The sequence below is a fragment of the Miscanthus floridulus genome, chromosome 13, assembly GCF_019320115.1.
Source record: "Miscanthus floridulus cultivar M001 chromosome 13, ASM1932011v1, whole genome shotgun sequence".
Classification (NCBI taxonomy): domain Eukaryota; kingdom Viridiplantae; phylum Streptophyta; class Magnoliopsida; order Poales; family Poaceae; genus Miscanthus; species Miscanthus floridulus.
This window is the reverse complement of record NC_089592.1, coordinates 61,381,926-61,397,566: the sequence shown is the minus strand read 5'-3', so window position 1 is coordinate 61,397,566 and position 15,641 is coordinate 61,381,926. Positions and strand designations below refer to the sequence as shown.

Genomic DNA, 15,641 nt, shown 5'->3' with positions numbered 1-15,641 from the left:
TACGGTTCATCTAGAAGAGAGTAATTAATAATAATATAATCCATGCGGGGCTTTGTACTATGGAGGGCAATCCCGTCCATCCTAGACCGGATTCGCGTCCATGCCCAAACCAAGCGAGAGAGAATAAAAACACAAGTGGGGGAGTATTAATACGGCGCCCTGGCAAAATTACAGAAAAACATGGTCTTGGTCTTCTCCTCCCACCCGCAGGCGGCGAAGTAGCACGCACAAGGAAGGGGTCCAAATAAAAATAAAAAAAAAATCGCCACCGGCGGCGACGGCGAGGCGGCTGCGGCGGCATCGGCGGAGACAGCAGCGGAAGCCGCGGCAGGGAACAGGCGTTGTCGATCGATCGGCCTGGCCCGGCGCGGCCAGAGGTCAAAAGCCAAAAAGAGGAGGAGCCGCCAGGAATTTCTTCACACCCAGGCGCCCGCAAGGAATCCAGGGAGTGAGGGAAGCCATGGGACGGAAGGGTTCGGATTCTTCTAGCTGAGTCCTGGGAACTCACGCGCAGGAGCGTGGACAGGAGGGAGAGGCTGACGCGGACGCGGCGGCGCTGGTTTTGATGAGGAAAGCTGGAGCAAAAGGTATTTGCAATCCTAGATCTTAGAAATCTGAGTACACTCCGCGGCTGCTGCTTTGCCGGCCGCCGCTGCCCCGACGCCCCGATTTGGCGGGGGGTGTGGTTCTGCCGCCGGCGCCGCCGCCACGGAGATCACCCTGGGTTCCTCTGGTTTCTTCATGTGGTGTGGATGAAGGACAGTTTCTCGCCCGTCAGACTTCAGATCTGCTTTGTCTCAGGGATCCTGGACTGTTGACCGCGGATTTCTCCTCTGGTCAACTAACGGGCTTGCAGCAGTTCTTCGTCGTCTCTACTGGTCCGCTGGAAGGAGGTGTTCATCGGAAATTCGACCCGATTCCAGATCTACCTGCCTTACGTGGAATCAGTTGTTTCCAAAAAGGAGGGAAATTGGTGCTCTCTGGTCTGAAGGCCGATAGCTGACGGCAGAAGGCTGTTGATTTGATTTGGCAAGGAGCTGTTGTGTTAGTTCGTGGGTACTGGGTTCAACTCAGGCAGAAGGACATTGGTTTTGGTTTAGCCTCTGGCTTTCATTGTGTGCTGCAGGATAAGATTGCTTGTTTGTATATGCACTGGGCTGGAACCTGGAATTTGGAACTTCTTTCTGAATTGCACTGGGAGGGTTCAAGTAGTGGCTGATGATGGGTGACCAGTGGTGGTGGCAAGGCTGCGGAGGCGTTCTATAGTTTTTTTACCTCTTGCTTATGTGCATGCTATGTGGACTGATGCTATTATTCTTCAAACAGTACCATAAGCTTTGGTGGTGTGGTGCTCAATATACCAACCTTATGTTGTTTTTGTTTTCCAGAGGGATCAATTGGATCCAAGGGTGCGGTTGATATGAATAGTTCACCTGTTTCCACAGCAATAGCAGGAAGACCATCAAATTTGATGGTATGCATACAATTTGCGAACACAGTGGTTTCTATCTTTCATAGACTGTGCCTAGCCAAAAGCTTGTTTTAGATCAGTTTGCTAAAATACCAATATTTTCTTCATTGTATTCTTCACTTTCTGCTGTTCAGGATCTTATGGTTAGCTTGGCTAATTTACAGATCAAATTTTGCGCTTGCACTGGAAGGCTATCATCTTCATCGCCTCATAATCTTGAGAACACAGATATTTCAATGACCTGCAAAGGCTGTACTGGTGAATCAACAGCAGACAGAGGTGGGCCATCGTGTAGCGGCAAGCTTAAGAATATGGGCTTGGAGCTCCCAAGGCCTTTAGATCTTGAGGTTAGATGGAAGACTGGAAACAGAAGGCAAAGAGCCACCAGGAGAGCAAGGACCTCCTTTGGCGAAGAAACAAGCAGGGATGGAATTGGATCTTTCTATTTATTTGGCTGTGCTACAAATCAAGAGATGTCACAAGATGCTGCAGTCTCTGAATCTGAGAAGGTTCTTACTTTTCTCCATTGAAATACAATGAAATAATTTAGTCAATGCATCCTTTAATGACAAAATTGTTGAATTATCATATTGTGTCTTTGCAGCTTGGAGTATCCATTCTCGGTAGACGCTTTAGTGATCCCATGGAAAATGTTCCTATAAAAAAGAGGAGATTTCATATGGATTGTTCTCCATCACCTCCACCAACTCCATTGCTAGTGGATCCATATGAGAAGATACTGGGAAGCTCTTCTAAAGCTGTCAGATCATATGAGAAGCATTGCAAGCTTAAGATGCAAGGAATTGAATATAAGGAGGAAAACAAAGGCCGTTTTGGTGCCGATGATTTTTCTGGTATTGATATACTAGCTTCTGCTGCTTGTGAGAGTGAGATGGGTGGTGAATTATTAAATGGGGAATGCTCAAAGTTAGCTCACCCACCAGAAATGGAAAATACTACTAGTAGCAGCAAATTGAGTCTATTACATAACATGGAGGATAAGTTAAATATTCCTGGTACTTCACATTGCATATATGATAGGCCTCTCGGGTCTTCTAATTCTGCTCCAGATATGAAGTCCTTATTTGTTGCCACACCAACTATCTCAGAAAATCTTGTTGAATCGGCATATGCTCCCAAGGTTAATTGTTCATCCTATTCTGCACTGAACAGTGCAAACAAAACAGAACTTGTTTCTGATGCTAAGTCTTCAAGTTTTGCAATTGCAAACCGCTCAGACAATCCAGAAAAAACTATAGGATGCTCACAGGATACAGTTGTGCAAACCAACCATGCCAATGCGACTCGCGATTCTAGGCTGCACTGGGATCTTAATGTTGCCATGGAGGCATGGGACACTGATTGTGGTGATGTTGACGATCCTTTAGTTTCTACTGTAATTGATCATGATGATGCTAGAAATGACATGAACAAACCAGGGACACCTCATCATTTTGAGTCAAGAGATGGTAGTTTAGCTGATCACTCTACTAACACAATTCATATGGCTGATGCACTAAAACATGTGTCTGCTAATACAAAGGATACATGCGATTGTCCTGCTGCCGGTTCGTCTCACCCTTTGCAAAACTTGCAGCTATTGGAATATGGATCTGTAGGGAACGATGCCCTTGCAGAAACAATGGATTTGCCTGACCAGCAGAATAGTAGGTTTGCTTCTGTTATGGATTCAGACATTACATCTGATCCAGAACCAGCTATTATCATGGAGCATTTTGCTTCAGCTGCAAATGTAGAAAAAATTGATGGTTCACATCCCCAACCTGTTCATTCTGAAGGTTTGTCTAATATGTCTTCTATCAATGTCCATGTTGGAAGTAATTCACTCCAAACAAGTGAATTGGGCACCACATTAAAGCCTTTGGCTAGCAGATTAGTTTCTAAGGATAGCACAAACCTTCCAACAACCGTTATGGATTCACACATTAGATCTGATCCAGAGCCAGCTCTTATTATGGAGCATTTTGCTTCAGCTGCGAATGTGGAGAAAATCGATGGTTCATATCCCCAACCTGTTCATTCTGAAGGTCTGTCTGATATGTTTTCTATGAATGTCCACGTTGGAAGTAATTCACTCCAAACAAGTGAATTGGGCACCACATTAAAGCCTTTGGCTAGCAGATTAGTTTCTAAGGATAGCACAAACCTTCCAACAACCGTTATGGATTCACACATTAGATCTGATCTAGAGCCAGCTCTTATCATGGAGCATTTTGCTTCAGCTGCGAATGTGGAGAAAATCGATGGTTCATATCCCCAACCTGTTCATTCTGAAGGTCTGTCTGATATGTTTTCTATGAATGTCCACGTTGGAAATAATTCACTCCAAACAAGTGAATTGGGCACCACAGTAAAGCCTTTGTCTAGCAGATTAGTTTCTGAGGAAAGCACAAACCTTTCAACAGTTGGCACTTTCCATAAAAAGGTTGCTGACTTTCGCTGGAGTGATAATAAGCTTGAAGAAGCTTCTGAACAAAGCATATCTGAATCTAAGAACCAGGAGCTTTTGGATGTTGATTCAGGAACTAGTAAGAAGGGTGAACATGAAACTGATATATTTTATGCCAACAAAAGAACCAAAGATGCAGAAGATCTCACTCATCCAGAGGACAATCATGGATCTTCTGATTGTGATATGGCTCATGCACATGAAGAAGATGGTCCTGTTACAATGATTAATTCAAAAGATTCTTTAATTACTTGTGCCAACAGTAGCACTTTAGAGACATATTGCATTTCAGATGCGGCTCCTCAGGTTCCTGGCCCCAGTTCAGAATGCCACAAACCGGAATTTATTACTGATGCGGGCAGCACTGTGGATTCAAAAGCTGCAGCACACAGCTACCAGAATGGTTGCGAAAATGAGCTTGGGAAGGTCGTATCAAATGTTTGTTTAGATCAATGCTATGAAACTGACACATCACATATTAGCAAAAATGTAGCTGGGGTTGAAAAAGTTGATGTTGAGGAGGATGATTCTCAATATGAGGATGGGGAACTTAGAGAATCTGGTGATTGTTATTGGGTGGGTGATGGATATGAAGGAGTTAAACTTGTCAATTGGCATTATCAGGTATCAGATTACAAGAATGAAGAAGCCACTCCTGGCCTCGCACCTCTCCATACTGATTCTATTGCAAAGAATGTGGTTATTCCTGTTGCTAATTACAATGGAACACAATCTAGAAAGGAAGACGTTGCTGTTTCACCTGTCTCATCTAAGCGTTCATGGTTAACAAACTGCTTAGATGGTGGACCTATTGCTGATGGAAAGGCTCAAAGTATTCATTCGAGAGGTGATACTAAGATGTATGGGTCAAACACAGGCCGTGTATCAGTTAGATCTGCTACAACAGTCAGCCAGTCTGAAAGGTGCAATGATGCCTTAGGTGATGATATGTTAAATATCAGAATGAAGAACACAGGTTGGGATATGAAGCCTGAAGATCAAAAGCACTCTCAACATGATGCAAGGGACGTGACTGATTCGTCTAACCGGTGTGTTTTGAGCTCAGATGCAGCTAGAGATGATGAGTCACTGCGAAAAAAGGGACTATCAAATAGAGATCTTCAACGAGTGGAGCGGCAAAAATCATTTGACAGACCCCAGAGGAATGAACTGAGCAGGTATAATTTTTTAGTGACTTCGTTTTATAGTCTTGCAGGTTTTTCAGTTCCTAATGATTTCAGTGTCTTGACACCATTGACTAAGATCTTGATACCCCTTATTTTATGCAGATCTGACGATGGTTATGGCTCAGGCTCAAAATCTGAAAGGACAATGGACTCTCATAGATCGCATGGCATGTATGGCGCATTGCGGCATGTTCAGACAATCGGCCGGGGGGAGTGGGTGGAAAATTCCAAATATCCTCGTTCTACTCAGCGCAAATCACCTGAATATTATAATTATGGCCCATCAGGTCCAAGGAATGCTGCAGAAGCTGCTGTCGCAAAGATGGAAAGCAGTGGCTTTGTTGTTGCACGTGATGGCACTCTAGTAAGAGCTGTTGATGCTGCAAATGCTGGTCAGATGCCCAGAAGGATGAGAAATACTTTAAGTAGCTCAGGCCGCCTGATTTCTGGACGGGGTTCCCCAATTGACAGGGATGGAGCTTGCGGGATGTCCAGAGGTCCCGTGCATGCTAGGGAAGCATCTCCAGAGCACCACTTTGGTGCAAATAGTAACCGGTCCAGTCGATATGGTCCTGAGATGGAGAAAGATCATACTACTGATGGAAATTTGAGTTCTGTCCGTTGCTCACTGTCCAGTAGACAACGAGGCACCCCAACGTCTAGAGCATCACTTAACCTTTCCCGTGCTCACAGCAGATCTCCTTCTGGGTCCAGGTCTCGATCCCCACATGATTGGGCACCTAGGAACAGAAGCAAGATCATGGCAAATGGAGGTTCAACTTTACGGAGGCATAGTAGATCTCCACCTAATCACATGGCTAAAGGTAGAATTGTTAGAATGGCTTCACCTCAGAGACAACCTGGATATGATGATCGAGCTATACATTACAGTCCATTATCAAGAAACAACACTTACTCCCAGCATGCTTCAACATGGGTTGATGGAAAGAACGGTTCAGCAGTAGATATTTCTGATGATCATAATAAAAGATATTCAAGGAGAAGCCCACCCCTGAGAATTGCCTCACGGAATGTCAGATTTGATGCAATGGACTCCCAAGGACGACCAAGGTCTGGAGAATTCTACCGTCCGACACAAGGAAGACGTCTTTATGGTTATGATAGGGAAAACAAGCATGACAGAAATGGTGAAGATGAAAGGGAATACACTGATAGATATGCGAATCATTCTGTCAAGCCATATGACCGGAGTGGTGCCGTAAAGCAATTCAGAAATAATACTGGAGATAAATTTCGGACTCGTATTTCTGCTCCCAGATCGCCAGAACTCCAAAGGAGGGCGAGTCCTCGGAGATTTGACAGAAGCTTTGAGAGATAGCTGACTAGCTGGCTGTGAATTTGCCTTGTAGGACTAAAATGGAAATTAAAGATCTGTCTGGATGATTGAACCGGAAAATGTTGCAAATCCTTGATGGAGTTCAATCATAGGGATTTGATAGAAGACTCTCTTGGCAGCACTGCTTTTTTCTGCTTATGCTGCATATGTTCAAGGGACAGAAATACTGGAACCATGCACTTCTGTAGGGGTGAATTCAGATTAACTTCATAATTTTCCTGTTTCAATTTGTAAATATTTATGTTGGTAGCAGAATCACAATCACTCCTTTCAGCTTTATTATAGCTGTTCTTTTTTTTTTTTATTTCTGATACTTTCTCATGTTTATCCCTTTTGCTTTTTTCAATGGGCATTATCCCTGTACGAGGTCCATTTAAACATGATGAATCAATTAATTTTGAGCTCAAACACTTGTGTACTTTTTACACTTATGTTTTTCATCTGGCATTTTGTATTATCCCGTTGCCAGTGTACAGTATTCCATGTGTTGTTGAATATACAATAATTTACAGTGGCCTGTGACCATGTTAAACTCTGCTCAAAGTTTGGACCAGCTGTGAGGTGAACAATTTTCTTCTTTCCTCTACATTTTCCTTCAATGTCATGAAACTGATAAATTTCTTCTTTCCTCTACATTTTCCTTCGATGTCATGAAACTGACTTTGATGTCTTTTTCTCAGGAGAAAGGTTGGCTTAGTGCTTTTGACCTTTTGTACATCAAATAGGATACCAAGGTATTTTGGCCATAATTAGTTTTGTTCCATTTTTTAGTACTTATAATAATGACTGCTTTCTGGAGTACTGGAGGAAGTCTCCGACCATCAATATTCCTGCCGTTACAAGGATTGGCATGCCATTTAAAAAAAAATGTATACAAGGGAATAAGGGACAGGCTCGACCACCACCTGAATTAAGGCAGTATTAGCATATTACGGCTGTTTGTTTACTGTCACACATTACGTGATCCAATGGTTATGAATGCAGAGCTGCCACATTGTGTCTTGTCAAATTGGCCAAGAAGTGCTGACCTGATTGTGGCATAATATACGATGGTTTAAGATGGAACAGTAATAATTTAAGTAGACAATTGGTAAACAGAGTGAGTACAGCATGGTTGACTCTTGGCATGTATACACAATACATATTACATATATCATATATATAATATAATGGATTTAAAATTGTACCATTTCAAAATGCATAAGAAATTGTCAAGAATTAAATAACATTTTTTTTGACTGGTTATTTCTGTCAGCATGCCTGCTTTGTTAATGTGTAAATCATATTAAGTTGGTTAATGTAATGAACCTAAGCACTGTAAGTCTGTTGTGTTTCTTGAACATTTGAATCCATTCAGCTCAAAATGGATGCTTTTGCATAACTACCCCATGCTGAGTAGGGCAAATGTCCATTTACTATCTTATCTTTGGATACATTTTATATACTGTCTTCATATTATAGGCAGCATAACTAACATGGAGAAAGTTATCAATCATCATGTTATTTTTCCCCTTCACCTGCACAATTGTCTGCAATCTTGTCTAATACTAGTAGTATAGAGAGTGAAATACACTCTGGGTCCCTAAACTTTTCCTGTTCTCATTTGGGTCCATAAACTCTCAAAGTGATCATATGGGTCCTTTAATTTTTCAAGTGGTTCATTCGAAGTTGAATTCAGGTCCATGATTAGAATGAACCAGTTGAAAAGTGGAAAGGATTGAATGACCTAGAATCCCAGATTATCACTTTGAGAGTTCATGGACCCAAATGAGAATGTGGGTAAAGTTTGGACCAGTGGTGCATTTCTTTCTAGTATAAATATGGTTTGTGTGGCAACCATATGCCTCGTATGGGCTTAATTGGTTCAATAGTCCATATTTCGTTATAATGTTTTGCAACATGGCTTTTGTAGTGTTGATGCTAATGTATGTGAAGACAGTTATCCTGCTGATTGTAATGCCCAGCGTGATCTTTGAGGTCCTTAGTTAAATTAAGTAGACGAGGATATTTCTATCCCTAAGGACTAAGGATTCAATCCAGCCACAGGTCCCTCTACGGCTTCCCTGACCCTAGTCGAAGACCCCATCGTGATATGCACGAATAAGACCACCAAATGTCTTTGTGGCACTAATGGTACACAGAAGTCAATGCGTGGTCATTGGTCCAATGCTTCAGGCGAAGTCAATGCGTGGTCATTGAGGCATGCTAATCCTATTCACTTAGGATTAGTATGTGAGCCATTTGCCCTAATGCTGCACTCCTGAATCCATAAATCCATTACATGAAAGTGAAATGGTTGATTTTTTCCCCACTTATGTGCTTTGGATGGTGGCAATTTTCTGGAACTTGTGACTCTTTTATGCTTGATGGCAAGATGGAGGCCCTAGTTTTGTTGTGTGCATGATGAAGATGAATAACTTGAAATTCCAAGTAAGATTCCATGCTGTCACTAGTGATTGTACACATTTGTTACTCATATTTGAAAGGGATGGATGTCATATTCTGCATCTCAATTGATCCCTTTGTTATCATGGTACCAGTATGTGTATGCCAAATTGCGGTGGTTAAACTAGGAAAGGTAACAAAATGGGTTAGAAATGAAAAAAAATAGTGCTTGTACTATTCATTAATCCGATTCTTCGATACTGCAGCTGTAGTGCATAGAAAAACTTTTAGAAGCTTAATAATTCTTTAGCTTTGAATGCATTCACCACATTCTAGGCTGCTACACTAGGTGTCTGGGGGCCAGGGGTGACGAAGCTGGCAAGTGATAACCAGTAGTTTGGATTTTAACTGGTGTTCCCTGCAATTAGCACCAGGTGTTATCATGAAGGACGTTGGACCATAGAAAAGAAAATTTAAGGGGAACACCGATGGTTCCACTGCAATCATCATTATCTATGGATCAAACCAGCATCCAAGATACCTGCATGGCAGCTTTGTTGTTGCTTGATTGCTTGCAACGCAAAGCCTCTGTTACCTCATGGCAGTGGCGTTTCAGTTTGTTGTCCTCTCATTCTTTTTTTTTCTGCACCCTTCCTCTAGGGAGCTGATGGCAACACTTGTTCATCAGAACACAAGCTGTATTCATGGTTGTCAACAAGAGAGATTTGCTGATTTTAAACCGACCTGTAGTTTCTGGTTTTTGATAAAAATTCAAGTTCAGGGCGAAAAGCGTGAGGTTGTAGCTGAAAACTTAGACCTTGGATCCTGTTACTTAAATATGTTGTTGAGTTAGTTTGAGGTCAATTGCTGCAGCATGTGTTCCACTTACCTACATTTTGTCGAACTGTTTTTTTTTTCTTTTAAAATAATATATATAATAGACATGACTCTGAACTTACCTATCTTTGTTGTAAGATTGATCTGATACACTTTATGATCCTTTTGATTTGTAGCTTAGTTATTTCTGCAGGTGTTGGGAACAAGCAGACACTGGCTCACAACAATCTGTGGGACACCTCCCGCAGCTCTATTGCAGAAGCTTGGAATAAAGCTTGCACATGCCATCTTGAAGCAGGCCAGGATGAGAATCTCCTGAACTTGTTGCAAGCATTTGCTCCTCTCAAGCCTATTCCGGAAAATGCCGGAGGTGTGACTGTGATGCGGCTCCTGGACCATCCAGACGGTTTCATGGTGGCTAGTTGTCACTGAAAAGATGTTGGAAACACGCTATTTGGTTTCAGGAATCAGGTCTCTCTGCGGTTTGCGCCCCTGAGCAAAGATTCCTAAATCTATCTGGCGTACTGCTAGATCACGTCTGTGTCTGCAGAATATGTTTTGCCAGCTTTCGTCTTCTCAAGCTGGGCGTGATATTTGCAACATGTTTGCTTATAAATTTCACGATAATGCGTCGTAACATGTGCAGTAAATTATCTCCATCATAAACGCTCGCGAAGGCCTTTTTTTAAATTAATGATGTCAAATGTGCTTAATATAAGCAATCTTTTGTTTTCGAGATGTGTGCTCAGTTGAATAGTTTTACATATCATTTGTGAATAAAAAAAGGAGCCACTGTCACCTGGTTGCTGTCGAAGAAATGCAAAGCTCTCGTCTCGATCAAGTCTTAGTAGTCTACGCCCCTTCTTGATTCAACAAAGCACCGACATTGTGGAACAACTGCCAGTTTTTGCCACTCAGTTTTGGACTTTTGGTACACTTCGCAACACCAGACTTTTTTTGGGGGACATTAGCTACGTGTTTGCAATAAATTGGGAAATCAAATATTCGCAAAATGTGCCGTGGAAAATGATTGAAATAAATTGTTACATATCTAATATCGTTGTCATGAAAACGTATATGCATGGCATCCTCGCTTTCTTGTTCTCAAGAGTCACCGGCTTAGTATTTAGCAGGCCAGCAGAACAAGTCTTCCGCTGAAGTTCAGTGGGAAGTATACAACACTCTGAAGCGAAGAGAAACTGCTTGACATGTGAAGAGGTGCAGTGCATGTTTCACAGGAATGAGGCTCAGAGGCCAAATACATCCATCCGCCTGGCTTGAGTTTTAAGCTGCATCCAAAACCGAGTGAGGACTTATTTCAATGAATTTTATTATAATCTCAGCCTCCAACTTTCAGTTTCAGGTGCATTCTATTCAATCAACTCACTGAAAAAGACCTTGTGGCCTTTGACCTCTATGTGGTGTCTGGAGGTTTGTGATACATCCTATTAAGAGACTACTCTTCCCTAAGTCACACCCATCTGAAGTGACCACAATAGTTTTCTGCTACTTGTATCAAGTGGACAGTACCAATGTTCCTTGTAACAGAGCATATATGGTACTAGTGATGACTGAAAGTGAACAGAATAGAATAAAGTCACACAGAAATATTTCTTTCAAGGAATGACTGACTTTGCCATATGCTTGCACAACAGGCATTTTTTTTCAACTGCTGAATTCACATATAATCTTGTTTGAAGTGGATTTCAACCTTTGGTTACAGGAACTGATGACTACCATGATTCAAATGTGAGTTGTGAATTCAGATAAAAAAAAAGCTTGTTTCTTCTGCAGTTGTGAATTGTGGTAACTGAATGAACTGACCAGATATTTGTACCCCACCCACCGCATGCTTATCATGACTCTAATGAAAACCCAGAAGCCCAAATGAAGGTATCAACTGAGATGCCTTGGCCATAAACAATCTGTTTCAATATTGAAGATATGCTGCTTCTTTTCACTTAGTGGCAGGACTGATTGCCACACCAGTTGTACTTAACTAATGCAGTTATCTTAACCATGCCGGTTTGCCACTTTATGCCCAAGCACTCCCTCCCCCCACTAACGCACCACAAACTAACTCTCAAATTTATCAAATTGGCCTCTGCTTTCCGGTTCAAAGTCGGTCAAAAACTACTTTCTTCCGCATAGTTGATCGCTACCGTTGTGTAAACAAACAAATGTAACCAACAAACAAGAAACTGCAGGTTGTTCAAAACACTGGCATCATGTTTGTTTCACAGTACTGAATTTGAATTGTTTCCTTTGAAATTCACGAATAGGCCGAACAAAAGGTGAAACCTCGAGCGAATGAACGATGGGACCAACTGAGCGAACAAAACTTGCTAGCTAGCCTTGTTAGTTGCGCATTGGATGTTCCACCTCGTTATATATATATATATATATATACACACACACACACACACACACACACACACACACATGCAGGGTGCTCTAGCGCAAGCTGCCACTGGCACTGGCACTGGCAGCTGCGAACGGAACAAGGCCAGCATGGCATTGGGCGTGGTCGTCCTCGTGCTCGCGTTGCCACTCTTGTTCTTGCTGACAAGGGCGGCATGGATCACTGTCTCCTGCTACTACCTCACGCCAGCGAGGATCCGGACAATCCTGGCCGGCCAGGGCGTGCACGGCCCGCCGCCACGCCTCCTCGTCGGGAACCTCCGCGACGTCTCTACCCTCGTCGCCGAGGCCACCGCCGGTGACATGAGCTCCCTGAGTCACGACATCGTCGGCCGCCTTCTGCCCCATTATGTACTGTGGTCCAAGATGTACGGTGAGTAGCTCACGACACGACACATTGCCGGCCGGCCGGTGCTGGTTCGCTGAGGCGGAGCTGACCGGAGGAGGCTTTTGCTTGCTTGCGCCTGTGCAGGGAGGCTGTTCGTGTACTGGTACGGGAGCGAGCCCCGGGTGTGCGTGACGGACGTGGGCATGGTGCGGGAGCTGCTGTCGTCGAGGCACGCGCACGTCACCGGCAAGTCGTGGCTGCAGCGGCAGGGCGCCAAGCACTTCATCGGCCGCGGCCTGATCATGTCCAACGGCGCCACATGGTCGCACCAGCGTCGCGTGGTGGCGCCGGCGTTCATGGCCGACAGGCTCAGGGGCAGGGTGGGCCACATGGTGGAGTGCGCCCGGCAGACGGTGCGCGCGCTGCGGAAGGCGGTGGCGCGCGGCGGCAACGAGGTGGAGGTGGGCGCGCACATGGCGAGGCTCGCCGGCGACATCATCGCGCGCACCGAGTTCGACACGAGCTACGACACGGGCAAGCGCATCTTCCGCCTCATAGAGGAGCTGCAGCGGCTCACGGCGCGCTCCAGCCGCTACCTCTGGGTCCCTGGCAGCCAGTGAGCACTAGTACCTTTTTTTTTTTGAGAGCATCACTAACAAGTGGGACCAGGCCGCCGCACTGAAAAGCGTCACTGGGCCCTTCCTGTCAGTGTACACACGCCTTTCACCAGTTTTTAAATATATTTTTTATTAAATAAATTGCAGGTATTTCCCAAGCAAATACAGGCGGGAAATAAAGCGGTTGAACGGGGAGCTGGAGCGGCTGCTCAAGGAGTCCATCCAGCGCAGCCGCGAGATCGCCGACGAGGGCCGGACGCCGTCGTCGGCGTGCGGCATGGGGCTCCTCGGTATGCTGCTGGTGGAGATGGAGAAGAATGAGAAGAAGGCGAGGACCAAGTCCGGCAACGACGGCGAGCTGGGGTACGACGCCCAGTCGGCCCAGACGATGATCGACGAGTGCAAGACGTTCTTCTTCGCCGGGCACGAGACGTCGGCGCTGCTCCTCACCTGGGCCATCATGCTGCTCGCCACGAACCCTTCGTGGCAGGACAAGGCGCGCGCCGAGGTAGCGAGCGTCTGCGGCGACGCCCCGCCCACCGCCGACCACCTCCCCAAGCTCACCGTGGTAAGCCAAGCCATTGACTCTGATCCGGCGATCCATTATTCCGTCCACGCTTGCCAGCCACTGGCCAATTGTAACGGCTTGGTGGTGCATGCATGCCCGCAGCTGCAGATGGTGATCAACGAGACGCTCCGGCTGTACCCGCCGGCGACGCTGCTGCCGCGGATGGCGTTCCAGGACATCACGCTCAGCTCCGGCTCCGGCGCCGGCGAGCTGCGCGTGCCCAAGGGCGCGTCTCTGTGGATCCCCGTGCTGGCCATCCACCACGACGAGGCCGTGTGGGGAGCGGGCGCGCACGAGTTCAGGCCGGACCGGTTCGCGCCGGGGCGGGCCCGGCCGTGGGCGGGGCGGTTCCTGCCGTTCGCGTCGGGCCCCCGCAATTGCGTCGGCCAGGCCTACGCCATGGTCGAGGCCAAGGTAGTGCTGGCCGTGCTGCTCGCGAGCTTCCGTTTCGGCATCTCCGACGAGTACCGCCACGCGCCCGTGAACGTGCTCACGCTCCGGCCGCGCCACGGTGTGCCCGTGCGCCTGCTGCCGTTGACGCGGCACTAGTAGGCCTCGCCGAAGTTTGGGCTTGTTTGCTATTGGGGTTTTTGGTTAGTTGTTCACAATTTTGGAACATACACTACCGGAAACACCTAAGTTGCCGAGTGTCCCCACCTTTGCCGTGGGCACGATTTCGGGCACTCGGCAAACATGGTGTTTGCCGAGTGTCCCAAAGACGACACTCGGCAAAATAAAACCCACGGCATAACAGTTTATACCGAGTGCCTACACTTGGCACAAAATAGGCACACGGCAACATCATGTCCAATAACACCGTCGATCTCCGTTATCCTATATGCCGAGTGCCAAAATACAACACTCGACAAACACACATCGATACCGAGTATCACCTTTTGACACTCAGCAAACGGTGTTATATGCCGAGTGTCAGAATCTTACACTCGGCAAACAAATTTTTTTTTTTTGATTTTGCCCCCCCAAACTTTTTGTACTGTTGTCTTACAATACCTGTTGCTCTCTGTTCAAGTAATGTACATTTCTGAGTTATTTTACTATATTTCATCAATTTATTTTAGTCAAATGAATTTTCGGTAATTTTTTGGATTTGAACTGCAAGTGCTTCGAATATCCGAAAAAAGTGAATAAAAAATGATATTCTTTTCACTGAGTTTGTTTTGATATCGTATCCAAGGCCAGACCAGAAATCTCGAACATTGTGTTCGCGAAACATGAGCAGAAACGCGTGGCGGAAACGTCTGAAAATTCTATAAAAAACAAACGAAGTCTGAAAATCATGAAATTCATCGAGTTGTCATGATATCATACGTGGAGGCTATGGTAAAAAATTGAGAGTGTTTCGGCAAAGTTGACTCGTACGTTGCTTACAAATCGGATCATCTCCGGAGAAGTTTCTGAGATGTGAGAAAGATCCAGTAAGATGAGGAGACAATTTGAATGTCGATTTGGAGTTTCACTTCAATTTTTTTTGTATATATAATAGAGAACAAAGATCACTTCTTGTGAATTTTTGGCAATTTTTCGAAGCCATTTCGTAATTTTTATTCTTTCGTCGCAATTATTGAATTTTATATGCGTGATATACAAACACAGGAAATAATAGTCCAATTTTTGTACAAGCTTGAAATATACATTTGTGAGTGCACCTAACAAAGTGTAATGCAAGTTCATTTCATGAAATTAGTGAAACATGAAATAGAGGAAAATAATTAAGTAGAGGAAAGAAAAGGGTAGCATGAAATATAGAAATAAGTTTGCCGAGTGCTGCATAGATGGCACTCGGCAAACTGATGGAATTTTTTAAGGGAGAATAGGGATTTTTAAGTAGTTTACCGAGTGCGCCATCGGCCGACACTCAGCAAACTGATGGAATTTTTTTTTAAAAACATTGCCGAGTGTCGTATTGGGCCGACACTCGGCAAACAGGCCGCAAAATAGATAGGCCGCGGGCCAGCTCTGGCCATTTCTCCATTCCTCCC

The 15,641-nt window shown here is 44.9% G+C and overlaps 2 protein-coding genes and 1 pseudogene across 3 annotated transcripts; all 3 read left to right on the top strand.

Moving 5' to 3' along the window:
• Positions 1–431: 431 nt before the first annotated feature.
• LOC136500781 (uncharacterized) lies at positions 432–6,893 on the top strand. Of its 2 annotated transcripts, XM_066496208.1 has the most exons (5): positions 432–587; positions 1,389–1,474; positions 1,636–1,980; positions 2,076–5,119; positions 5,231–6,893. In XM_066496208.1, exons 1-5 carry the CDS (start codon positions 566–568, stop codon positions 6,465–6,467), a joined length of 4,734 nt encoding a protein of 1,577 aa, XP_066352305.1. In that variant the 5' UTR covers positions 432–565; the 3' UTR covers positions 6,468–6,893. The 2 variants fall into 2 exon arrangements, with proteins under 2 accessions (XP_066352305.1, XP_066352306.1); XM_066496209.1 differs by lacking the exon at positions 1,389–1,474 and having other exon boundaries at positions 450–587.
• On the top strand, positions 6,823–10,980 carry LOC136500783 (uncharacterized; annotated as a pseudogene).
• A 1,238-nt stretch (positions 10,981–12,218) lies between these two features.
• Positions 12,219–14,521, top strand: LOC136502010 (cytokinin hydroxylase-like). The gene is made up of 4 exons (XM_066497499.1): positions 12,219–12,501; positions 12,601–13,072; positions 13,221–13,641; positions 13,744–14,521. The coding sequence occupies exons 1-4, from the start codon at positions 12,219–12,221 to the stop codon at positions 14,188–14,190; spliced, it is 1,623 nt and encodes a 540-aa protein (XP_066353596.1). The 3' UTR covers positions 14,191–14,521.
• The last annotated feature ends 1,120 nt before the right edge of the window (positions 14,522–15,641 follow it).

Bases quoted from the DNA above. Each gene is read 5' to 3' on its own strand.
- LOC136500781 (XM_066496208.1), top strand. From the start codon at position 566: ATGAGGAAAGCTGGAGCAAAAG. The intron at 588-1,388 runs GTATTTGCAATC...TTTGTTTTCCAG, and splicing joins GAGGAAAGCTGGAGCAAAAG to AGGGATCAATTGGATCCAAG. The intron at 5,120-5,230 runs GTATAATTTTTT...TATTTTATGCAG, and splicing joins CAGAGGAATGAACTGAGCAG to ATCTGACGATGGTTATGGCT.
- LOC136502010 (XM_066497499.1), top strand. From the start codon at position 12,219: ATGGCATTGGGCGTGGTCGTCCTCGTGCTCGCGTTGCCACTCTTGTTC. The intron at 13,073-13,220 runs GTGAGCACTAGT...AATAAATTGCAG, and splicing joins CTCTGGGTCCCTGGCAGCCA to GTATTTCCCAAGCAAATACA. The intron at 13,642-13,743 runs GTAAGCCAAGCC...GCATGCCCGCAG, and splicing joins ACCTCCCCAAGCTCACCGTG to CTGCAGATGGTGATCAACGA.